Source organism: Prunus mume, linkage group LG3, assembly GCF_029339155.1.
Source record: "Prunus mume cultivar Tortuosa linkage group LG3, ASM2933915v1, whole genome shotgun sequence".
In the NCBI taxonomy this organism is placed as follows: Eukaryota; Viridiplantae; Streptophyta; class Magnoliopsida; order Rosales; family Rosaceae; genus Prunus; species Prunus mume.
In genome coordinates this window covers 17,128,629-17,155,707 of record NC_142700.1, presented here as the reverse complement: position 1 = coordinate 17,155,707, position 27,079 = coordinate 17,128,629, and the positions used below count along the sequence as shown (strand labels likewise).

At 36.6% G+C, this 27,079-nt stretch overlaps 4 protein-coding genes and 1 pseudogene across 4 annotated transcripts; 3 read left to right on the top strand and 2 right to left on the bottom strand.

Annotated features, from left to right (window-relative positions):
- The first annotated feature begins 960 nt into the window (after positions 1 to 960).
- Positions 961 to 2,044, top strand: LOC103326523 (uncharacterized). The gene has a single exon (XM_008228756.3). The coding sequence runs from the start codon at positions 964 to 966 to the stop codon at positions 1,702 to 1,704; it is 741 nt and encodes a 246-aa protein (XP_008226978.2). The 5' UTR covers positions 961 to 963; the 3' UTR covers positions 1,705 to 2,044.
- Positions 2,045 to 7,790: 5,746 nt separating this feature from the next.
- Positions 7,791 to 9,270, top strand: LOC148918922 (uncharacterized). The gene has a single exon (XM_089048583.1). It carries the CDS (start codon positions 7,942 to 7,944, stop codon positions 8,569 to 8,571), a length of 630 nt encoding a protein of 209 aa, XP_088904709.1. The 5' UTR covers positions 7,791 to 7,941; the 3' UTR covers positions 8,572 to 9,270.
- Positions 9,271 to 19,242: 9,972 nt separating this feature from the next.
- Positions 19,243 to 20,925, bottom strand: LOC148918921 (putative F-box protein At4g09190). The gene is made up of 3 exons (XM_089048735.1): positions 20,898 to 20,925; positions 20,748 to 20,808; positions 19,243 to 20,595 (listed from the first exon to the last, which is right to left on the bottom strand). Exons 1-3 carry the CDS (start codon positions 20,923 to 20,925, stop codon positions 19,494 to 19,496), a joined length of 1,191 nt encoding a protein of 396 aa, XP_088904861.1. The 3' UTR covers positions 19,243 to 19,493.
- A 2,896-nt stretch (positions 20,926 to 23,821) lies between these two features.
- Positions 23,822 to 25,259, top strand: LOC148918920 (alpha-1,3-arabinosyltransferase XAT3-like; annotated as a pseudogene).
- A 358-nt stretch (positions 25,260 to 25,617) lies between these two features.
- On the bottom strand, positions 25,618 to 26,757 carry LOC148918919 (putative F-box protein At1g50870). Its single transcript, XM_089048734.1, has one exon. The coding sequence runs from the start codon at positions 26,755 to 26,757 to the stop codon at positions 25,618 to 25,620; it is 1,140 nt and encodes a 379-aa protein (XP_088904860.1).
- Between the last annotated feature and the right edge of the window lie 322 nt (positions 26,758 to 27,079).

Below are 27,079 nucleotides of genomic sequence, written 5' to 3'. Positions count from 1 at the left end.
TTACTTTGTAATTGAGTATATTTTTCATAATTAAAAATAGGTACACAATAATTTATATAAAATATAGGTACATTATTTACTCACAAGTAAATTATTTTACAATATACCTGTAAATGTGTATAGGTACATTATTTGAAATAGATAATTATGTACACTTTTCATACTAGGTAAATTATGTTTTTCATAAAACAAACAAGTAATAATTACATTATTTTTTCAACATAATTAGTATGTACAGTTTTATTCATAAATAATTCTAAAGTGGATTATTAGTCATGTATAATTCATAAAAAGAAAATAACATAAACATTTTATTAAACAAACCGATTACCTAAATTTGAATTTATTGTTAAATTTTTTTAAAAATGTTTCAAAATTAATTCCTACATCCATTACAACCATTTGGAGATCTTTCCAAATTCAACATCTGTCATTATATACAATCCAATTAAAAACTATTTCCATATTGATTCCTACGTTAATATACAAAATGCAATAATGGCTTAGTTGGAGGTATTTTTGGAATCTGAAAAGTACAATAAATCAGATTTTATGCTTAATTAGGTAACTTGCTGAGTTGGATCCTAATTATGGGTTTTTACTTATACAAATTGGGTATTATTTATAGGAACAAAAAGTGAAGGGTTTTAGGTATGGTAAATTGAATTTGAAGGGTGTAAGCCAAATTTACTATTAAATTTAACACTAACTACAAGCCTCTTTCGAACCTCTTACTAATTGATGCACGGTGAATTCAAATTATGCAACTGTATAATTTGAGTGACAGCTTAAATTAAAGGATGATGAAAATGACGACATGCATGAAGAGATAAAATCGTACCGTGATTCCGGCACTGGTTTCCTATGAAATTCTTTTGTACTTTTTGACTATTATATATTATTCTCCGGCCGTGATCCTGTTAGCACGACAAGTTACATATCTCTATCTTTCCTTCTATAAATATGTCCACAGGCTATACTTGTTTTCTACCACTACAAACCCATTCCTCTCATTTCTCGCATTCCCTCTCATTCATTCCTATTCCTCCTCACCACCTTTTCAGTCCTTCAACAGAAGCCATGAACAAAGTTGAAAAACCTCAGATTCTAGTTCTTTCTCTTCTTGCCATTCTTCTCATCATCGCACCTCTATTATCCTCATCACTCAGAACTCCTTATCTCTACATCATCACTAACCTCCTCATTATTGCCCTCGGAGCACAAGCCGGCCTTCTCTCTGCCTTTTCCAACCCTTCAGATCATGACAAAGACAAACCTCTGGTTATGCCTTCAGAATTAGCCTACTCTGATAAAAGGGTTGTTGCCGACAGTGATGAAGATAAAAGGGTAGGTTCCGAATCTTCCAAAAAATCTTCTGAAAAATCTTCTGAAAAGAAGGCAAAGGTTGTTGAAAAATCTAGATCAGAGAAGATTTCTGGCACTGTGAAAATAGACAGTGTCAAGAAATGTCCTTCTATGCCTAGCCTTTTCTTCATAGGGGGTAGTGAGGCTGATCAAGAAGATCATGAGGTAATTGAGGAAAAGCATGAAATGGAGGAAGAAGAAGTAGTAGTGGGGGAACTTAGTGGGCAAGAGCTTTTTACCAAAGCTGAGACCTTTATTGGGAACTTCTACAAGCAGTTGAAGATGCAAAGGGAAGACTCATGGAAGAAGATTCATGACTTTTATTACAAAGCCTTCTAATAAACTTTGCTTGCTCCCTCTTTCTCTCTCTCTCTCTCTCTCTCTCTCTGCTTTATATCTTATAATTGTTTATATCATATTTAATCTCCTAGATCATTGGTTTTGGGGGATTATGATTGGTCAGAGGGAAACCATGTAATTCAACTCATGGTTCTTCCTTCCATTAATTTGGGTTTGTACAGAACCATATACACAGTATCCCTGTTTTTACAACAAGGGGTGGGGGTTAGTCTAGTCAGGCATTGCAGACAAATTAAGATATTAGATACTTAAAAACAATTCCTTGTACTAAATCTCCATCACTCAGCAAATCTATAAAAATATTTTAGTTTATGGTTGATGAACTTTCTTTTATTTATTTTGCTACATTTATACTGAAAAAGAATTATAAACTGGTAATTTTTCTTCTTGTAAGCTAGAAGTTTGCAGGTACTGTTACCTCAGTTGCATCTTTTGCCATAATCGAACATTATTTCCACCATCTGAAAATCTAAATACCAATGAGCAAAGATTTGCCCATATCTATCTATTCTACCTTAAACTTGCATTCAAAAGAATAAAAACCTGAATTCGTTTTAAAAGAAAGGATAAAAACATAACTAGTGTGTGATCAGAGGAGGTCATTTTGTTGTTGTGGCTATTACTTAATACTTAGCCTGGCGCACAAAGGCAATTTTAAGAAAAAAAATTGTAAATGGGATCTAGCCCAGTGAAAAATTAACTTGCAGACTAATAGTCTCGTATTTGAATTTCCAATGCACATTTACAGTGTGAGAAAACCCCAATATCGCTTGTATAAAATGAAAAGAAAAAAAAAAAATCAAAGGCATATATTTCTTGGAAGAATCATGGTTTTTGACAGGAAATAGTACATACCAGCCAAAGAAGAATTAAAAAGAGGCAACCAAAAGTAATTAAAATGTATAATAATACTGTTTTCCTAAAAAAGATTGATTATTTCCATGCTATCTCTCAAAAAGAAGGTACTGTCTCCACCTGCTCTTGGACTGCTGTGTGTGGGTTGTAAATAGCCTGGAAATTGGAATGAGCTTGGTGCCCAAGTTTTCTAAAGAGTTTATCTTTTTGTATCTTATTTCCCTTTCTGGGTAAAGTTGAACCCCTTCTAGTCTTTCTATCTCTATGTTTGTGTGGTGGCAAGTGAGAGAACAATTAGAACAATATTCGTCCTTTGAATATGCGATTAATCAAATGGTCCTAAAGATCTCTCTCTCTTTTACGCATGTAATGGACCATTTTACATGCGATCATTTGGCATTATCAAACTCAAGCCCAAAACAATTTATAATATGCCTTTGGAAATTTAGGTCAAATATTTGGAACTCTACTTTGGGAAATATGGAAAATTCAAATGTGTAAATGCACACTCAACTTAAAAATGACTAAATCAAGACTCGTATCGTATGGATTTGGTCATATATATGAACCTTTGGATTGGATACATGCACGAATCATAGATGATACTTTACTTGTGCTTGAGAGTTTACCAAATATTACATCATGCTCCTACCTAACAGATAATGTCCTCATCCTAGGTTCAGGTTTGACATCTTATATGTGCTTAAAAGTTGTACAAGTTACGAACTTGGTATGAAGCATATGTAATATAAGGCCACAGAAGCATATACATATTATAATTCCCGGGAATAGTCCAAGATAAGCATGATATGATCTATGGTCATTTTTTTTGGGAACCAATAAAATATTATGATTTGGGCGGAACCACTTTAAGGGCTACAATGGGCTGTAGTCCAAGTTGGTTTTTGGGGATAAAAGAAAAAGCAAACCATATATTTGACTGGCTTTAAATATAGTCCAACATGTAAGAGTCTGAAAAAGTCCAATTCTTCTCTATTAAAATAAAAAAAAAATTCCAATTCTTTATAAATTTAGTTGATGGGCATCAATGAATAAACATTAAAATAGGTGCACTTTCAATTTTCTTGTTGAACGTATTTTTTATTTTCATAATATGTGTTGTTTGGTTGCATTTAATATGTATTTGTCTTATGTTAAAGCCTATTGGAAATTAGCATTTAACCCTGCACTTGAAGTCCTAAGTTCGATTCTCATCCCTCCTAAAATGTACAAAGTAAAGCCCAATATGTATGTATTATTATTGTTGGGGTCTTTTTGTTCTGTAAGCTCCAAATGGATATGGGCTGCTATAAAGAGCAAGTGAATGATGTTGCTCCTATGCCTGAGTTCAAGAACCAGGCCCTAAATCACTCCGAAAGAGCTTAAGCCTTAGGGAGTGCTTTGGTTATCTTCAATGGCTCCTTGGTTCGTTTCAAGTTTTGATGTACGACAAGTATTGGAGTTTGGAGGTTTTACTTAAAGTGGAACCAGTGCGAGAAGTGTTTTGGCTTGTTTAGACGGGTGCTAGAATAGGTACTAGAAAGTGTTCCGAAGTCCGACAGCTTTGAAAGATTTGAAGATGATGTGTGATGTTGTGCAATGACCATGTCAGCTTGGTATAAGAGCTTTTGTGAATCAAGATTAAGCTTGTCTCGAGAGGCTTGTGGTGTTTTAGATCTGGAATAGGCCTTTTTTAGAGTGGGAATGAGAAGATGGAAGAACCAGAGCTTGAATATGGTGCTTCTAGCAATGGGAGAATATGCTTGCTCCTACTTGCGTTGGTTTTTTAGGATAGAGAAGGAGATGGAAGGGAAGGTGTTTGAGCTTGATGCTTCCAGCAGTTAGAGAATAAGCTTGTTCGATTGCTTTGGTTGAGTTGAGCCCCTCTTGCTGGGTAGCCAATGGTATCTTTTTATAGGTGCTGGAACGCCTCTTTACCCTAAAAACACTAGATGGTTTCTTCTCAATTAGCCAAGTCTTCTCCTTTCTTTCCCTTCACTTTCTCCATTATGGCATTAATAAGTGAAATCTCCCTAAAATCAGTTGAATTCTTGGTTGTTGAGACAAAACCTTTTGGTGCCCCAAAATCTTCCTATAGCTGGACCTTGCAGACGCTTCCTTTCTAGGCAACGCTCCAGCTTGACTTTCCTTTCTTTTTTCCTGCATGAGCTCATAGGGGTAAAGATGGTTAAATGTGATGGTCAAATAGAAAGGTTGAGGCTTATCTATTTCATCAGTCTAGATATATATGTAAACTGGATTTTAAGGGTTTCAGTTTGAATTGGGCAAGGTTGGTTAGATCTCAAGGGAAAAGGTGTTGGAATTTCTCTCTTACTTACCCATGTGTTGGCCTCAAGAAAGTGGGCTTGGGTTTTGATGCTCCTAAGTAGCCCAAAACCTCCACATTTTGAACCATGAACGGGCCTTATAGATTCTCTTACCTATCCATATCATCACCTACTCAACGAGCCTTAGGCATGTATGTGGATTGAGCCCACTTAAACTTGTCGGGTAGTTTGGCATTAAAGGGAGTTGCTTGGCGTGGTATATTATTGCGTGTTTATGCTCGGGCTACATTGTATTGCAGGGGATTAGGGCTGTGTTAGATAATGCTTGACAATGCAGTGGGCTAAGTGAGCTCGGGCATGTGAAATTGTTAAACCTTACAAGTTTGCATTCCAAATTGATAAACATGTACCATAACTTCCCCATGTGCCAAATTGTAGTCTAGCTTCGTAGCCGTACTTGAAGGGCCTCCGCATATCCTATATAAGCTTCTTTAATAGCACCATAATGCATTAGGCCTGAAATATACCTGGACCTTCCTTAAGAATTTTTTAGCCTCAAAAAATATTATGATAGCATCCAGTTGATTTTCTTGAAAATGGTATCAAAGTTTGAAGGACTTGTAAAATGTAATTCATTTTGTACAGGTAACTTGTAAAGGTAAGATATACATGCCAAATGGCTATGGATTTGAATTGGCGGATGCTCTTCTACTTTTCAATACTAATATTGTGCTTAGGGTGACTCTAGGATTTTAGGGTTCTGTACCAAAACAACAATAGGACCTCTTAAAAAACACTTCAATGAAAATACTGTAAAAAGAATTGGACCATATAATGATAGCATATTTATAAGTAAAACTCATCACCATATATATATATATATATATATATTTAATACTATAAAGGATTATTAAACAAATAATTCAATGGGAACATAAAACCAAATCTTAGCGATCATTAAATTAGTAAGTATCATTAAGCAATAAAAAAGACAGTAACATACAATAAACATCTATAAAAATAAAATAAAAAATAGATAACTACATTTTACTCGCTTCAGGTTTAGGGTCATTATTGAAATAGGCCTTGAGGTTTCAATTTCATCAATACAAAATCCAACGTTTTTAAATAGGGAGTTTCACTAAAATACCCAAAATGGGGGTTGAAATTATAAAAAAACCAAAGCACTATTTAAACATATAAATACACCCAAAACCCATTATTACATACACTCAAAGCCCATTTATAAACACACCCAAAAAGTTGACTTTGAGGTTGATTTTGGGTGTATTTCTATGTTTAAATAGTGCTTGGGTTTTTTTATAAATACATGTTTAGGATTGGGTTTATTTATAAATTTGTATTTTAAATATGACCAGCACTCCATCAATTTTGTCGTTTGATTTTCTGTTAAAGTGGTGATGTGTAAAAGAAAATAATAAAGAAACTGGCAATGGCGTGTGTAATTTGACAACAATTAAAGAGAAAATCAAATGGTGAAGTTGACGAAGTGCATAATTTAGGTCATATTTAAAAACGTTGGGTTTCATATTGATGACATTGAAACCTCGAGGCCCATTGAACTTGTATGCTACTTTCAATTTGCATCCTCATTTTATTTTTTGAAAAATTAAGTACATAAACTAATTTTTATTACCAATTCCCCTTACTGTCTAAATCTCAACATTTCATCCAATTTTATGTTAAATCATTAAAATAAACAAAAGAAGAAGAGAAAAAAAAAAAACAAAAAAACAAAAAAACAATCCTGGGGATTCACAGAGCACGGTCGAACCCAGGCCCCCTTACCCTTCTACCGTGTTTTCTTCTCCTCCCATTTCCCATGACCACCACCCATGACCACCACCCACCGCAAGCCACCCTCCACCTCAAACCAATCCCCCACCCCATAGACCACTCCCCCTCTTCCCCCTTCTGTTTTTTTTCACCCCCAGATTGTTCACCCTACCCCTCCTCTGTTTTCTTCTCCCCTACGACAACTCTCTCTCTCCCTTACGGTTTTTCAATTACAACAAAAGGGAAGGCATAGGTGGAGTGGGTGGCCCCTCTGTGTATTAAAATGGTTTTATTTATTTATTTTAGGTTTTAGATTATTTTATTTTATAATCTTTAATTATTTTAACATATAAAATGACCAAATTGCCCTAACATTTAACAATACAGTAGATGAATTGTTGAGATTTAGACAGTAAGGGGGAATTGACAATAAAAATTAGTTTGTGTACTTAATTTTCCAAAAATAAAAGTTGAGGATGCAAATTAAAAGTAGATGAATTGTTGAGATTTAGACAGTAAGAGGGAATTGACAATAAAAATTACTTAATTTTCCAGAAATAAAAGTTGAGGATACAAATTAAAAATAACGTATAAATTTAGAGGGTAAATCGACCCTAAAGAATTGTTGTTGAATTTTTTGCCCCACTCCATGTTACATAAGAAAAACCAATGTTATTATATTAATATATCATGTGGCTGATGGGGCCTTCTTAAAGGTAGGGCCTTGCGCAAGCGCTCACCTTGGACTTGCTAAGAGCCCCCACTCCTGAATTAATTATGGTTAAAACCACATCAGCTGAAGACCTAGTTGATTAAACAACAAAATTTATTCGTATAAACATATATATAAGCTTTCTTTTGGCAAAAAAACAAAAAACATATAAGCAATGGATTCAACTTCGAAAATGAATAAGACAATATTATTACTAATGTAAAAAATTCTTAAATTAATTGATAATGAAAATGACACGCAAGAAGCCGTCACATCTTGTAATGTATTCTTGATGTGTCTATGAAATCGATTTTCTCAAAAAAAGAAGAGTAGAATTATGCTGTGATTATGAAGGCTTTCATTTCCTATATGAATTTCTTCTGTACTTCGGTCGACTATTATATATAGTATTTTGCAGCCACCATCCTCAATTAATACACCAATAGCTCTCTCTCTCTCTCTCTCTCTCTCTCTGCCTATAAATATGTCCACAGGCTAACTTGGTTTTTACAACAAAAAATTCCATTCCTCTCATTGCTTCTTATTCCTCACTGCCCCACAGCCATGAACACATTTGAAAAATCTCAGATTCTGTTGTTGTCTCTGCTAGCAATTCTTCTCACCATTGCACCTTTATTGTCCTCATCACAAAGGACTCCTTATCTCTATGTCATCACTAACCTCGTCATTGTTGCCCTCGGAGCACAAGCTGGCCTTCTCTCAGCCTCTTCCAAGCCTTCAGATCATGACAAAAAGAAAGGTACGATTTCTACTGCTCACAAACCTGTGATTGCCCCAGAATTAGCCTACTCCTCAGATAAATGGTTTCTTGCGCATAATGATGAAGATCAAAGGGTTGCTTCAAAATGTACTCAAAAGAAACCTGTGGTTGTTGAGCTTGAGAAGTCCCTGTCTGGGAAGATTGTTGGCAGTTTGAAAATGGAGAGAGTGAAAAAGTGTCCTTCCATGCCTAGCCTTTTCTTCATAGGGGATGGTGAGGCTGATCAAGGAGATCTTGATGAGGTAACTGATTATAACCATGAAGTGGAGGAAGAAGAAGAAATAGTGGAGCTTAGTGGACCAGAGCTTTTTGCCAAAGCTGAGACCTTAATTGGGAACTTCTACAAGCAGTTGAAGATGCAGAGGGAAGAGTCATGGAAAAAGATTCATGGGTCTTATCAGAAAGCCTTCTAAAGCTTTGCTCTTCCTGCTGATATCTTATAATCTTACTATAATATTTTTGTCATACAGTATCATTGGTTTTGGGGAATTTGATTGATCAGAGGGGGAACCAGGTCACTGAATTCATGGTTCTTCCTTTGATTAATTGGGTTTGTACCGAACTGATTTGACTGTCATATATTATGAGTTCCTTGTATATTAAAATCTCCATTGTTCAAAAATCTGTAAGCAACTTGGAAGAAGGTGCATGCATGTTGGCTAAACAATAGCCACACAAATGAATGAAGATTACAAGAGCAATCTAGCTAGAAGACTGTACAAAAGATAATGGCTAGAAACAATGGACTATGTCGGCAAATCGAAGTGAAGAATGAAGAATATTCTAGAACAAGGACTAGTGGCTTATAATGATATGGTGATGTTCCATGGCGGGGGAACAGAGTCGGCAATCTCCAATATAAATAGGCATGCAAGTAACAATAATAAAAGGTAGAGCTACAAAGATGGAGCCAAGAGCTCAAGTTAAGGCCAATAGCCTAGTTCTAGTTCATCAACTGAAGTGTCACTGTCAAGCCACCAATAGATACGCAGCCAAGGGCCAATAGCGTAGAGTCACGAGTGAAGCGCAATAGCCTAGAATCCTATAAATCTATGAACACAAATCCATGTACTATTTTCCTTCATTTTAATAAAATCACTTTGTTTCAACTATTAACCATTGTCCTATTGTTCTATACTTAAATCCCTTCACCTACGAACCAGACTCGACGCCCCTTATCATTATCATCTACGGGCCAACAATAGCCACACAAATGAATGAAGATTACAAGAGCAATCTAGCAAGAACTGTACAAAAGATAATGAAAGGTGGAGCTTCAAAGAGAGCTATCCACTCTAAGCAAGAAGCTTGGACCCAAGAGCTCAAGCTAAGGCCATTAGCCTAGTTCTAGTTCATCAACTAAAGTGTCAAGCAGCATAGTTACACAGTTGCGCCAAGGGCCAATAGCGTAGATTCATGAGTGAAGCGCCGCCAATAGCCTAGAATCCTATAAATCTATGTACACAAATCCATGTACTATTTTCCTTCATTTTTAATAAAATCACTTTGTTTCAACTATTCACTATTGCCCTATTGTTTTATGGGTCATGCTAGGGAAACCAACTTTCGATATCAACTTGTGTACCATCTCTCTAATAGAGGCGGAGCTCACTAATACAACAGGTCCCACACTCTATTAGAGAGATGATACATAAGTTGGTATCTAAAGTTGATCTCAGATACCGCCCTTTATCATTATCATCTACGGGCCAATAACGGTATCAGAGCAACACACTCTAAACTCCAACATTGCAAGCTGGAAATTTGCAGTTACTATTGCTATCAGTTCAGTGGCATCTTTTATCATAATTGTTTCAGTCTTAATACTCGTCCGCAATCCAGGAGCTATTGACATCAGCGATAATTATTTTTTGTTATAATATTATATGAAGGCAAGTGGGCATGCATGCAAGAACATTATTTCTACCATTTGAAAATTTGTTTGCGTGCAAGTGAATGCCAAACAGGCAAGCAGTGACCAAATATTTGGCCATATCTATCTCCACCACCATAAACTTGCATTTAAAAGTAAAAATCTGAGCAAAGGACCCACTAATGAAGTGGTTTGAAGCAATTGCTCCTTTAAATAAGGTTCTGGGTTCGAATCCTAATATACGTGTAGTGTATGCAAGTCTAGTACATTATCGTCCCTCTCAATAGGAAATGTCTTTTTAAAAAAAAAAAAGAAGGTAAAAACCTGAATTCTGTTTTACAAGAACATAAAAATAACTAGTGTTGAAGAAGAGGACATGATGCTGTTGAGAGTTTTCTGTTTACTAGCTAGTGTGCTAAATAATCTCAATTCATCTCATATCATCAACAATTCCATTTGATTTTCCATCGAAAAGGAAAAAAAGAAACTGATATCCAATTGTAAAGTCTAACAAATTATTTGCAACCATTTTCTTACAAAAAAAAAGAAGTAGATATATATTTCTTGGAAGAATCACGATTGGTGGTGCTAGCTAGCCAATAGTGTGCTATCCATCAAAGAACAAAAAAAAAATTTAAAAAAATTTAAAAATAAAATATAAATATATATATATATAAAGGACAACGAAAAGTGATTAAAATGTTTATTGTTTTCCCTCAAAAAGATTGATGGTAACACTTCCATGCTATCTGTCGAAACTCCCCACCTGCTCTTGGAGTGTTGTGTGTGGGGTGTCAATAGCCTGGAAAATATCTCTTGGTGTGTCAAGTTTTTTAAGATTTTTATCTTTTTGTATTTTAATTATTTCCCTTTCTTTGTATATAAAAAGATAAAAACAAAAACAATATCAATACGCATGTAATGGACTACTTGACATTATCAAACTCAGATTTCTGGAAATAAAAAAATAAAAGAAAAAAGAAACAAAAATGCATGTTGGAACTTTACAAAAGCACACTCAACCTAAAATGACTTAAACCAAAGACTCATTTGGATGATTGGATGTGAACATTTGGATTGGATATATGAATCATTCTGTTCTTGTCATTCAGAGGTTTATTCCAAATTAAGTATCAGATCGTGCTCCTACCTAACATACAACCCTAATTCTAGATTTTGGTTTGATACATATTATAGTATAGGACCCCATATTATATGCTTAACAATACAACTGACAAACTTCTACGAAGCAAATACATTATATAATACCCAGTATAAAATAATTATAGAGTCCAATACCATCCATATCTAATTACGTGACTTCTTACCACTTTTGTCCCCCTCTCCTCCTCCCCCCACTTTTTTTTTCTCTTTACCCTGGGCTTGTTGATTCCTTCTCTAATCACATATATCATGCTTAACAACTCTACAACTGACAAACTTCTACGAAGCAAATACATTATATAATACGAGGGAATAGTCCAAGATAAGCATGATATATGATCATTTTAGCTGGGAACCATTTAAATATTATGCTTAGTGGTTTGGGCAACGTATTGTACTTATCTTCAGCCGCTCACAAAGATATAGGTTGTTCACCAAAAAATTTAATATCCAACCTTCCTTCAATGAAAGGACTTTGGTCAGGCAAATAATTGAACACTTGGAATATTTTCAACATTATTCGTAACCTTGTAGAGAATCATCAAGCACCGTCGGTTCTTTTGCTTTCAAAATTGAAGACCACCCATAATGAGAATCTTGCTTAATTATTTGGAATAAATAAGGAAAATAATTACTATTTTATTTGACATAAAAAACCAACGATCCTCAATTGAATTTCGCCTACTTATCACGACAATTCAAGAGATTTAAAGTTAAGAAAACAAGTTGATATGGCCTTAGTTAAGTTGGTTAGAGCGGATGTACTCCCCACTTTGCACTCGAGTTCGAATCCCGTCTATTTATCACGCCATTACAATAATAGAGCGGTCTCACGCACGATCGTAGAAACTTTGGCATAGGCATCCCAACTAAGATCCCAAAGAAGTCGCTCCCCGTAGTTTAGATTAGATTAAAGTAGATTATCTCTTGTATTAAAAGCAAAAAGAGGTTAAGAAAACGAAGGACATTCATAAAAGCTCTTTCTTCAGCAAACCCATAGATGTGGGTCCCAGGCTCATGTGCCACAAGGTTACTTTGTACGAGTCGTTTTATGGTGAGGGTGTCATATATGAACTACAGATGTGGACCTCCATATTAGTCACATAATTCATCTGAATAGTAACTTCACTTAAGTTTAATGAAATGATCCTATGGCGAATTGGATCTTTCAGAGAATTGGGTTTTGAGTTTTGTTCTTCTTTCCTTGTTGTTAATGTTAAACAATTAAATTGCAACATTTATTAAAAATGAATTTATCATTTGATATAGTAATTATGAAAAAAAATATAGAAAATTTGGGATAAGTTCAAAATTGAGAACATAAATTGGGTTTAATCCTTGCATTTTGTTGCTGTTGATATAACTCCTTTGACTTTTATGTCAAATAGGATTACATTCCTTTTTTGTATTTTCTAATGTAGATCTATTAATATTATTTTGGGTTAAATGCCTTTTTGGTCAATGGGTTTTACATAAAAATTCAATTTGGTCACTCAGAAAAAAAAGTTAGCCAAATTGGTCATTGTGTTTCTCAAAGTTTAAAATTTATAGACATTCCATTATCTTCCTTTAACTTCCATTTAGTGCAATTTTTATTTATTTTGTTTAGGAAACCCATTCAGTCTTCTTCCTCTAACTCAACGAGTTATGGTACATTGTGCTATTAGCGTTTAACAAATTGGGGGAAATATTGGGTTGAAATCGAAAGTGTGAGTTACATGGTCACATATTGGATGCTATATTGAAGCTTGAATTGTTTGAGTGAGAACCACATTGTGACTTCGGATGACAAGGAGACGTAATTAAGGTTATATAGAGCACTAAAATATTTTGGTAGGTATTTTAATTTTTTTAATTTTGAGAATATATTGGTAAGTTGCTGATTTCATTTTAATTTTGTTTGGTTTTTCGATTTTCCTTATACCTCACAATTTCGATTTTAACCTAAGATTTCTCCCAATTTATAAACCCTAATTGAGTTATAGGAAGAAGGCTGGACGTGCTTCCTAAAACAAAATAAAAATAACAAATGCACTTAAAGGAATGTCTATAAATTGTAAATTTTGGGAAACACAGCTATCAATTTGGCTAAATTTTTTTCCTAGTGACCAAATTAAATTTTCGTGTAAAACCCAGTGACCAAAAAATTATTTAACCCTATTATTTTTAGATTATGTAGTTGTTCCTATTATGCCCTTGAAGGATAAATCTTATAAAAATTAATTTATAGGACAATAATTATGAGATTTTATTATGATTTTAATATAGGGATATACATAGGCTAATAAATCCCATAATTTTAGGACAATTTATTATTTTTGAGATGCAACTTCTCCTTGAATTTAACTTATAACCATCTGCACGTTTTTCTTTCTTGTTCTTCGTCTCCATCTTTTGCTTTCTAGTTCTTTGTTCTCCATTTCTTATTCCCTTCTTCTCCGTTCTCCATCTTCTTATTTTCTTCATCTATTTTTTTCTATGTTAACATATCCATATTCTGTGGTGTTGGTATATTGTCCTATTGCGCATAGGTATATGTATGTCTTTTTTTTTCTGCATACTTTTGACAATGTGTAATAGTATTTTATATACCTATTTTTTAGGCTTAATTATTGTTTCACTCCCTGGAACGGACGCTCGGTCCCACTTTACCTCCTGAAACGGAAATTGAAAATTTCTCACTTAACCCCATGAATCACTTAAAATTGCTGAAATTTTCTCACTTTACAACTTCCGTCCATTTCGGTCCACAAAACCATTAAGTGTGCTAACGTGGCATGGACATTTTAGTAATTTTAGCTCCTTGTGTGTGATGAGTACGTAATTGAATATGAGATATATTTAAAAAATCTTTAAACTCAAAATTAAAAAAAAAATCTCATCAACAGCTGCTCCCCATATTCTCTTCAGCAACCTCTGCCCTATACCCGCCCTTCCACAATGACAAACTTTCCCTCCTTATCCAACCAGCCCCAAAGGCCCAAAATTGGAAGCATTAGCAAGCTTGCAAATCGTTGTGGAGTTTCCTAGCTTGCAAAAATGGAATCCAATGCGAAATTTGAGCATGTGAGATGAGACCAATAACTTCATGCCTGTACAAGTTAGAATTTGGGCAACCATAGTCTTCACCTCCATTCTCGGCATGGCCCTAATCTAAGCAAGCACCGTTTCTATGTCTCTGCCTCACGATATGCCTCATCATTTGGCCCGCGGGCTCATAGGCTGATGAGGGCCCGCCTAGCCCATCGAAAAAAAATCCGGCCCGGCCCGTTATGGGCTTTGAGATGGCCCGACCCACCTTGGGCTGGACTAGGCTTGGGCTTGAGTGTCTAAAGCCTAGCCCAGTCCAAACCATAGGCCCGGCCCGATTAAGCCCAAGAAAGCTTGGCCTGGCCCGCCCACAAAAGCCCAGCCCATTAGGCCCGCATACATATACAATTATGTATATATAAGAGTTTAGGTTTAGGATTATGTCACTTAAATCACATATATAATTTGTTTCATTTCATTTACTTTTCTTTACTGATTTCTAGTTTATAATTGGATGATTAGCACATTAATTTGTGTCAATTATTAATTCAACAATTATATATATATATATATATATATATATATATAAGATGAACAACATATCACATCATCAAATATAATCATATCACAAAACATAATCATACCACCAAATATAATTATGTTTTTCTTGAACACATCACCAAATATTTGCATATTTATTCATACCATCCTTAAATTTTTTTTTTTTGATACTTATTATTTTTTTTAAACGTATTACGGTCTAATTATGTAAGAATCTCAAAAATAATACTTGGTTTTATTATTTGTGTGAAAAATCTTATTAAGTTGTGTGACTTTATTGGGTGTTTTATGAATTTGGTTTGATGTGAAAATATTGGAATTAAGTGAGTTTAATCTCAAATTTGGACTAAAATACCCTTATTATTAAGTTTATGATTTTTTTTGAATGAAATAGGCCTGTTGGGCTTAGCCCGGCCCGGCTCGATGGGCTTTCTCAAGCTCGGCCCATGGGTCGGACTTGGGCTTTGAATTTTCTAAAAAAACTTGGCTCGGCCAGGCCCAGCCCAAGCCCATTGAAAAGCCCTATGTCACGAGGTGGTGTCTCTTGAGAAGACATGGTGCGTGATGATAGCTAAGGTGGTGGGTGATGGTGGTTTGGGTTTGTTGAGTAATTCCAAGGAAGGTTAGGTCTGGGGTGGGGGTTGGGTCTGGGGTGGAGGCTGGGTTTAGTGAGGGGAGGGGATAGAGGTAGATAGAAGAAAGAAGAGGAAAGAGACGAGAGAGAGGGGTGGGGTAGGGTGCAATGGGGGTAGGGTCGAGGAGTGGAGGGGAGATGAGATATGAGAGAGGCAGTGGGAGTGTGAGTGAGAGAGAGGCAAAGAGAAACAATAGATGAGGTAAAATTACTAAAATTCCATGTCATGTCAGCACACTTTACAGTTTTGTGGAAGGAAGTGGTAAAGTGAGAAAATTTCAGCAATTTTTAGAGATTCAGGGGTTAATTAAGAAAATTTCAGTTTCAAGTGGTAAAGTGAGACTGAGCGTCCATTCTAGGTAGGGGTGGGAATTTCGGGCGAACCCGTTACAAGACTCGAAACTCGCACGAGAATTTAGAGGGTTCAACCCACACAATTAAAATTCAGGTAATTTTCGGGTCAACTCGCCATGACTCGTTTAATAAACGGTGGGTTTTGGGTCAACTGGCCAACCCACTAAAATACCTATGTAACCCGTTTAACAAAACGAGTCATACAAGTCAACCCACCAACCCGTTAAAATGCTTATTAACCCGCTTAAATACCTATGTAACCCGCCAACCCACTAACCTATTTATTTGTTTATTCTTCATTTTTCTATTTTTTTTAATGTCTTCTAGTTGCTACCACTTAGCGAGTCAACACGACACTACCCGAAACCCGCACGAGAACTTAACGGGTCAACCTGTGCATGACATGTTTATTAAACGAGTTGGGTTTGGGTTGAGCATTCCTAACATGTATATAATCCTGACACGACACAAACCCGACACGACACGATCCATTGCTAGCCCTAGTTCCATGGGATGAAACAGTAATTAAGCTTTATTTTTTTATTTTTTTATTTTTTATAGGTAACATATAATTTTATTTGTCTATTTTTGTATCTGACTTATAAGTAGTCTTCTAATTTATATTCCCAACTTATAGGTAGTCTTCTAATTTATGTTCCTGACTTATAGGTAATACGATTTATCACTATGTTTTTTTCTTTGCTAATAATAACACTATTTACATATATGGCAAATACATAATTTCATGTGGGTGCTTATTAAATCGATTGGTATAATATGTGGGTCTTTACTTTTCATTGATTAAATTATATTTTATCCATATATTAGGTCAATATTTTAAAGGAAAGAATTCAAAATTTAAATTTTGAAATTCAATTACAACGAAATAATGCATCAAATTCAGATTTTCAATGTGTTTTCTTTGTAACACTCCGACCCCAAATTTATCCCATGTTTTAATTTATTTAAGTGGAATTGAGAAATTACCCGTGGGATAGGAGTATTTTAGTCATTTTCTTATCCGGAAGGAATTTGGGAATTTCGGTTATACCGTTGTGTAGAGCACGGTGAGATGAGTCCGTAAACACGTAGTGAGCTCGAATCGGAGTTGTAACGAAAGAGATATGGTCAATGAAGCTCAGTGGCATAATCGTAAAGATTTGAAAATAGGATTTTTGGTTAAAAAGACGGAATTACCCCCGTCTCTCTCTCTCTCTCCGCGCGTCTCCCTCTCTCTCCTCGGTTTCACGACGGGAATAGCCGCCACGTTTTGGCCGTGCTCTTGTCCGCCACCAAACTTGACGGGTCGGTACCAAAATGACCGGCCGCCATCCTCTTCCTACCCCAGGGTCTCGCCAGCCGGGATTTCGCGAAAATAGAAGAAAACGCTTTTTGCGAAACTCGCGGCTTCGTTCTCCGTCGTCCGCCACCGATTCCGGCAAGTGAGGTATGGTTTCTCACCTATTTTCCGAGCTCTAGCTGATGGTTGGGTAGGATTTCATAAATTTTGAGGCTAAGTAGCTCGATCTACGAATTGAAATTCGGCCAATTTTGCGATCGCGATTCCGGCCACCTCCGGTCAATTTTTGGGGTATGCCCAAGAACAAAAGTGACTCCAAATTAGGTGTATTACCTAGGGTAGGAGTCTTGGCTCACGATTTGGAAGTTTTCCGGCGATGCGATATCGCTTTAGACACCCACGCGCTGCCGGCGTGGGCGAGGGGCATTTTTGTCCCACTATGATCCTCTCGATGTCACGAGCGCATTAGGTGTGCTCGGATTTCATTTTGGGTACCGTTAGAGTCCCGAACGGATATCGCATATCGCGTATTTTCCGGGTTCGCTAGGTTTGGACTGTTGGATGGTCCTGGGTTATAATATGTTGATCTAGGTATTACCAGACCGTGTAGGATTCGATGGATAGTAAATGGAGTCCCGGATACTCGAAAATGCCAACCCTAGGGTTAGGGTTTTAGTGACCGTCCTATCGTGCGATCGAGAGCGATCCGACCGTCCAATCTGGACCAAACTTGCAGGACGTGTGTCCTAGACCTTGTAGAACCTATAGGAACTTTTGGATCATAATTTGGAGGTCGTGGGCCCCGCGGGCCTGTTTGACCAAGTTTGAGTAGTTTGACCCGGGTTGACCTCTAGACTTTCGTTATGGTTCTACCATCCCAGGAGGGTTAGAATGACCTTAGTGACAGGTCTTGAGCATTGTTGAGTTAAATGGTTTATACGTGAATTTAGGATATTATTATATGATTTTAAATTGCGGAATTATCAGATGTTATACCAGGGTTGAGGTCTGTATAGGAGTAGAAATTATATATTATATATTTAATTGTGTGTTTGTATATAAAGGTAAATAAAGCAATCGAATGTTAGTTTACAGTGCTATACGCACTACCCCACGTACCCCATATTGTGATTATGTTGAGGCCTTTAAACCGTGTGGTGGTGAGAATGCGAGCCAAAGTGAATATGATGGCTGGTGAGAATGTAGCCGAGGCCAAAGTGAGCAGTGTGAGGGCTGGTGAGAATGTAGCCGGTGTGGTCGCACGCGTCTTTGGATTAGCCGGCGTGTTGATGACCTCATACGTGGCGGTGCGTCCCGACGTATGAGGGGAGATATGATTGTGTGAGGGCTGGTGAGAATGTAGCTAGGCCCGGTGTGAGGTCGCACGCGTCTTTGGATTAGCCGGCGTGTTGCTCCCATACGAGGCCGGGTGCGTCCCGTCGTATGAGGGGTGATATTGTGATTGTGTTTGGTGTGTTGTGATGGATAAATCCTAGAATATATGAATTTGTATGGCTGTAATGGCTTATTTGATATTAGGAGCCAGGATAGATACGAAAGAGCTACGTGTGGCTTGATCCCTTAGTAGGGTACGTAGGCAGCCTGAAGTTACTAGGTGCAGCCACAGATTAGACCCCACTTAGGTGGTCTTATTGAGATTGGTTCGGACCTTGTTGTTGGTCCTGAAACTTGGTTGAATTGAGATTGGTCCTATAGACTGAGTGAGTGAAGGTGTGCATAAATAGATTTTGAATTTATTATATGCATGTTTGATGCATTAATTTATTTTAAAAATATTGTGGGTAGTTCTGCTAGAATCATTTGAAGGCCGGAGACCATTTGTGTAAATTGCATGAGATTTTATTGTGCGTGCTGCTGGTTGGGTTATAAAATGCGTTTTATGCAGGTAAATATTTTGGGAAATGTTCAATATATGAGGAGACTCACAAATTTGCAGAAAGTCTCGTGCCCTTAATTCCTCTCTGTAAACGAGGACATAGATTTAAGGAGTGAACCGGCGTAGGTGTGATGCCGGGGTCTCCGCAGGTTTATCTCGGGTTCGGGAAATTCGGGACGGGTCCTGTCATTCTTTATTTAACTCGAAGGGTAAAATCGAAATAACAAAAAAAGTAATAAATCTCTAAGGACCTACATCTGAAACAAAAAATGCATGGACTAAACCCAATAATAGCTAATCATTTTGGACCTAGATTTAAGAAGCCCTAAATAATAATTATGAGTGTAACCTAAAAACCCCAAAATTGATTGTGTTATCAAACCACCAGAGCACCACCATATTCCCAGCCACCTAATCTCCAAGCTTGTGGCCGTCTCATCATGCATAATGGAATTGGATATGGGCTGTCTCAGTTTTCATTCCTGCTACGCCACCAAGTTGCTAATATGCCTATATACATGATCATAGTTCCACTTCCACTCCAGCCCTTTCTGATTGCATTCCCTTAAGAGCTATCAGGCTTGGCTTGTACTGCGTTGAAGTTAAATATTTCTTCCCATTCTCTAAATACATGACCTCCTTAATTATCCCCTTCTTCATGTCACACACAATAAATTTACTAGCTTTCATATTCGGAAGATTCTGATCCTTTAAAAATTCCGACGGAACAGTGATCTGCTTTCTACTCCATTTGTGCTCCTTCACGTCCTCTAACACCAACATGTTAAACTTTCCCTCTGCGATTTCTGCAAAAGCTACACATTGATTCCAATAGCTAATCAAAACTTTACGCAAATCTACTAAAAATCCCCGGGGCACCGCAGTAGTAGTGAAACATTCGTTCCAGATATCAAGAGATTGAATTTCCAGGCACAAATTGTTCCCGTCAACGATAAATATAACCAAATGACCAATCCCTTCTGCCTTGTTAGTTGCTTTCAGATATTTTAGGTTTAGTGCTTTCTTGCTATGTTGTTGAGGCACATCTTGGTTAGGGCGCTTCAGAGGTCTCCATTGCTCATCCTTTCCAACAGTTATGACTTGAAAACCAGCTTCTCCAACACATACCACTTTACACTCATGAGTCGATGGATTAAAAACAAAGTCCTTTATTTCTGCGCTTTCATGTGCATTAGGCAAGTAAAGTACTTGATGAGTTGCAGGATTTCTGATCCGGCAAACTTGAGAATTAAGACTCTTCTCCAAAAACAAGCCAGAACAAACCTCAAGGACCTTGAAATTTTCATCAACCACAGCTTCTAATTTTTTAGTTTCTTGTTTGATTAATGCATAGGAGAATTGCAGAGGACGGACTCGATCCATGTGTTTTGCAATGAACTGGAGGTCTTGAATCAACGAAAACCACTGCTTGCAGACGCACCTGAACCTTAGCAAAGAGTCCACAGGCAAGCAGCTTAAAATCTCAGTGATGACATCAAAGGGAAGCTCTGATGCTTTTACGGGGTTCACTCTCCTCCTCTTATTTCTTTGGTAGGTCAACAGGTAGCAATGGAGAGGTTCTGTTCTCCTTTTATTTCTTTGGTAGCAATGCGCCATCTCCAACCTGTGTACCATAAAGTTATATGAAGTCATTTAGATGATATAATTTTTTTACTCGGTAGTTATTGATTTGAGGCATGAAATTTCTATTGATTATACAATTATAACTGTTTTGAATGAACGATGATCAACGAGAGAGAAAGTATATTAACTTACTTGAACGCATTCTGATTTCTGATTTGGTTGATTTGGGCAAGTATCGTCATCGAATGAAGACCTAAAAATTGAACAGTGTAGATCATGAGATATAACATAATGGATTGAACATGAATGAGTACTAATTTAATAGTTATATTAACAACTAACTGGTTAACACTTCAACGCTCTTATTCATATGTATATGTCACCATGTTAATTTGAATATATATATATATATATATATATGCATTAATACTTTTTGACACAAACAGTAAACTACTCTAAATTAATCTAATCTCCGTGGAAGGGGGCTCGAATTTGGGTGTAAGACGGCAAGTTCACTGTTATGGCCAACTGGCCCAATCTACGTTTGCCATATGCTTATTAATACTATGTTCCCCCTTGTCTTCCTAAATTTGGCAAAATAGTTAGATTATCCAACGATTTTCGATTTAAATGAATTTTTGTGCTGTCACTGATCATTCAATGAGGACACAAAAATAAATAAATGGTTCAGATCATTGAGAGACTATGTATGAGAAAACAAAATAAGAATAAGAATAGCCACTTAATATTTTTGTCCCAAACCTGAGCTCGTACACTGTATCTTAAACCCGTGAAGATCACTCTCAAACCTTTTGGCTCTCACTGTCTCTCTTCTGTGTTCTAAAACACCCAAACTTAAATCTCTGAATTTATAGGCTCCCAAAAAGTATACTAAAACAAGTCATCCAAATCCTATTGGTAAAAGAAAACCAAATCTTACTAAGATTGATATAACCAATTTTTAATTCCTCTAAATAAGTGGGCCCGAACAATATATTTACTTATCAGGAATTAAGAAGAGAAGCCATAAATCAGGGAACTTAGATAGGGAAATAAGGGAATTGGAATAGGATTAACTACTCTCCCTTGTTAATCCCATTCATATTTTTTAGGTATTTGATTACAGATTTAATATAGAATCTACATAATTTTTTGATTCCTCATGTGTTAGTAAATTTAATGGAAGTTAGGTTTTGGAATAACTCAATACCCATATTTTAGTAAACACAAGAGAAATAGGAATTGGAATCACTCCAATGGCCATTGATAAAAGGTGCCCAAAGTTCTCTATTTAAAGTTTTATAGTTTCCTTATGTGTTAGTAAACGCAAGGGAAGTCAGGTTTTGGAATAACTCAAAATACCAATATATTTTAGTAAACACAAGAAAAACAGAAATTGGAATCAGTCCAATGATGAATCCTGATAAATGCTGCCCAAAGTTCTCTTCTATAGTTTCCTTATCTTGTTTATCTCGTTTTAATGCTATGTATGAGATAGACCGATAGAGTTTATTGTCATTCTCAAGTCCATAGGCTTATTCATCTCATAGTCCAAGCTGCCTATTTTGAAGCAAATTGAACTATTGAGCAATAAAAAATGAAGAACAAACGACCCTTAACAAATATATTGTGTTTATTTGAATCCAGCAGAAGTAACCAAAAATTGGTTTAGCACACGTCGCTCTATTTTACAAGTTTATTATATTATTATAAATAATTAGGAATAAAAAAAAAAAAAAAAAGAGTTGATGGCTGCAGGCTAAGAAAGTGGAAAGAAACAAAATTGCGCAGTCTGAAAATAATATTGGACACTTGAATTATAGATAGCAGGATGTTTCTAGGTTGTCTTCTTCTTGTTTGTTTCATATTTGACTTGAAAACTTTGATGGTGTGTTTACTAATCAAGAATTGGAATTCTCATCAGGAATTGAATTCCATATATGGAGGATTCTGTGTTTACTTCACATCAAGGAATTGAAAAGTAAGTGGGTCCACACAAAATTAGGAATTGAATTCCTGATTTTGGAGGAATTCAATTCTTGGGTGGGATGTGGTATTCTGATTCTTGGAGAACTAACCTATTAGGAATTCATCCTTTTTACCCATTATATCCTCACACAATTTTAAAAATTCTAAATTTGTCATCTACTTTAACATAACAGCGAGGACATTTTAGTAATTAGAACAACTCCTACCCCAATTCCATATGATTTAGTAAACAACTTCAATAAGAATCCAGAATCTAACTCCCCTCAATCCATATGGTTTAGTAAACAACTTCAATAGGAATCCGGAATCTAATTCTCTTTAATTCAACTCCTCATCAATTCAATTCCTCCTAATCCAATTACGGATTAGTAAACATACCATGAAAGGATTTTGGATCAATGAAGGTTGACCAAGGAGACCAAAACAGGGGTGCTTGGTGCAATTTCAGTGATTTGGTTACTTACAATTGGTTTGCTTTATGCTGCATTACCTCCAATATGAACCCCTTTGGTACATGCAAGTGTGTACAAGTAACATTTCTTTAGTTAGGCCATGGTTGTTAAATTTCAAAGAGATAGGTCGACAGTCCACTACTAGCAACATTGATAATAGGTGTGGAGTTTTATCACAGAAGGCCTCAGTGATATTAATAGTGGAATTATTCATTATATATTGTATTTTATTTAGTCAAGTTTTTAATGTGGGATTTATATTCTTCAACACCTCCCCTCACGTGGGACCACCACATCGTGAGCCACACATAAAGCCACTACATTAGAGTCAATCATTTAAGCCACCACATATTGAGCAAGGGTAAATGTCCAATTCAGGTCTAGTCAATCAATTCGCTCTGATACCATGTTAAATTTCAGAGAGACGGCCAGCCTACAACAACACCGATATTGTCCCCAATTTAACTACCTACAAAGCCCAATAGGTGTGGAGTTTTATCATAAGAAGCCTCAGTGATATTAGTAGTTGAACTATTCATTATATATTGCATTTTATTTAGTCAAGTTTCCGATGTGAGACTTAAGGTGGTGATTGTTTTTTTCTATAGCCATTGAATTGACTAATTTGAGAATGAAATTGAATGGAAGCACCAGCTATCCAATTGGGATGGTACTGACCACACTAGAAAGGATGATAAAGGCATTGGAGTGGAAGAGCCTCTCAAGTTTCTCTTCGGAAGACTAGCTAGAGGTTTGATTTACTTGCTTTCTAATACAGCATAAGTCTAACCAACTGTTACAAAAAGGGGTTGACAGATCAAATACATGATTGCTGATTTTGTTTGTGTTAAGTCATGTAAGATTATGAAGATTAATGAATATGCATACTGCAGGGGAAGATCGAATACATCTCAAAACAACCGGATTTTCTTGCCACTCTGACCTTACTCTGAAGTGTGTCTGGCTAATAAACCAGTTATAATTGACAAGAATGCCTTAACAGTTTACATACCATCCAATCAAGCCCAAGATGAACACAAGGTTCAGCCATATGCAAGGAAAGAGGATCAGACTGCAATGAAGGCTGTGACTCGAGTGAAAATACTACATGGAAACACTAGTATTCCAGCAGCTTGCAATTTTACTCACAAAGTCCCAGCTGTGGTTTTTTCCTCTGGGGGTTTCACAGGAAATGTATTTCATGAGTTCAATCAAATCATCATCCCCTTGTTCATCACGTCCCGGCACTTTCAATCCCACCTTCAGTTTGTCATAACTGATTTTAAGTGTTGGTGGGTTAGCAAGTACGAACGCATTCTATCAACATTGTTCAGTTATGATGTTTATAAATCCAGTTGAGAAAGGAAGTGTTCAGGGATATCCTGGAGCTGTCACAGGGTCATATATATCATGACAACTTAGCTCTAAATTCTACAGAAATTCCTGGAGGTTAATGTTTGGGTTCAAGCAGTTCCTAAGAGAATCATACATGCTGAAAATGAAGGATGTATCGGATCAGATGAATAAAAAACCAGCACTAGTTCTCATATCTCGTTGCAAAACAAGGAAGTTTTTGAATGAAGATAAAATGGTGGAATGATGGAACAATTAGGCTTTCAAGTCATCGCTGCAACACCTACCCAGACATCAAATTTGGACATGTTTTCTGGATTGGTGAACTTGTGTAGTGTCATGGTTGGAGCTCATGGTGCTGGCCTTACAAATGCACTCTTCTTACCAGCCAGGGCATGCTGGTGCAAGTGGTACCACTGGCGCTAGATTGGCCTTCAGAAAACTATTATGGTGGACCAGCGAGTGAAATGGGATTGCGTTACTTGGAGTACAAGATTAAACCAGAGGATAATTCACGCATTATTATTGTCTATGGCCATGTCTATATTCTGTTAGGAAAAATCAGTAAATGTCTTATACTATAGGATCACTATATTAATACACAACTCTAAAATGTAGACAGCAACAAAATATGAAAACTGTATAAACGTGCAGATAGCCTTCACTACCAAGCCCATCAGCCCACCAATCTTATTTAATTGGTGTTAAGGTTTCATGCTTATAAAGCATGTGGAACCTTTTGTTTTCTGCAATGTGGGACATTTGCTTTCAAACTTCCAACATATTCTTGAAGGGCTATGAGGCTGCCAGGGCTGTGTATGTTGATGGGCAGAATCTCAAGGTTAATTTGGTGAGGTTCAGGGAAATGCTTATTGAAGCTATGGAACCTCTTGGAGGCTCCACTCCTTGAAATTGAAACCCTTACTTTGCAATTTGTATAAAATGTTAATAACATTTATTGTATGTAGTTTACTGCTACAAATTGAATTAGACACAGCTTGATCAACATGAGCTCTTATGAATTGGCTATATGGAATTCCCAGATTCAGATAAAGACCGAAAGAAAGAAGAAAATGGAGACTAATGGGATACAAAGAATCAAATAAAAACATATACGAATTAACAACTACCAAAACCGGTCCAGGTCATCTGTAAACTACGGGCACAAATTGTGACCAGATGTTACAGGCTCAAATCACCATGGGCATGAAAGACAATAACTTCCCACAATCTGTAACTATTCTTGCAGGGTTGTTACATTTTTAAAGCTATAAAAGCAAGATTAAAAAGCCATCACCAGGAGAAAAGCCAGCCTTCTCTGATTTCATTCCTTTAAGAGCTACCAGGCTTGGGTTATGCCAACAAGATTCAGGCAATGGATGTGGAAAGGGCAGTGGAAGTTTGCGCTTATGTATTACTGTCTGGCTACTCATATCATAGTCAACAAGTATTATTGTTTTAGTAATACCGTCTGTGTAAACATAATTAATAGCCAATTGCAGTACACCAGACTTAGGTATGCCAATGGCATGAACAATTTCGTCCTTCCATTCCGGGTGGTCCTTTAAAAATGTCAACGGAACGATGATCTTGTTTTGACTCCATTTGTGCTCCTTGAAGTCCTCTAACACCAAGACATTAAGGTTCTCCTCTGTTATATTGCGAACAGCTAGACAGTGATTCCAAGTTAAAACCGAAACTTCATTCAAGTCTGCAAAAAATCCCCGGGGCACAGTATTAGTAGTGAAACGTTCATTCCAGATTTCAAGAGATTGAATTTCCATGTACAAATCTTTCCCGTCTGAAATAAGTTGAGTGAAATGGCCAAGCCCTTTAGCCTTGCAAGCTGCTGGCCAATATTTTTGTTTCAGCGCCTGCTTGCCATGTTGCTTTAGCAAGTCTTGGTTTGGGTGTTTGAGGGGTCTCCATTGCTCATCCTTTCCAACTGTTAGAACTTCAAAACCGACTTCTTCTCCGTCTTCACCATGAACACATACCACTTTACACTCTTGAGTGAATGAATTAAATGCAATGTCGATTTGGTCCGTACCCTCATGCGCATCAGGCAAGTAAAGCACTTGATGGGTTACAGGATTTCTGATTCTGTAGACTCGAGAATTTTTTAGGCTCTTCTCCATTAGCAAGCCTCCCGACAAATGATAAAGAAACTTGAAGTCTTTGTCATAAAGAATATGTCCTGGGCTTGACATACGTTTAAGTATCAGACGACTGGCCCGGTGGCTATGTATGGCAATAAACAGGTGGTCTTGAGTCAACAACAAACACCATTGCTTGCACACGCACCTGAATCTTAGCAAAGACTCGACAGGCAACCAGCTCAAAATCTCACTGATAATATCAAAAGGAAGCTTTGGTACTTCTATGGGATCCACTCTTCCTTCCACCATCTGCATGCTGTGGGTTCAGACAAAAGAGATGAGCAGAGAAACTTTATTTGGTTCTGAATTGGATTGATGAGTAGAGAAAATCTCTAATATTTGGGTTTGATTGATAACTCGAATTGAAATTTACATGTCTATGGTAGTGCTTTTATAGGCATTAGTCTCATCCAAGTAGAGTTAGGAAAAACATAAAACAGGAAAGTAGAATACAACAAAGGGAAAGTAAATCTAATATCTTGTTTGGCTAGGTATAGCACAAGGAAATTAAACATAAAAATAATTGGAAACTAGGAAAACCATCAAAAAGAGTAACAACCCAAACTTCCAT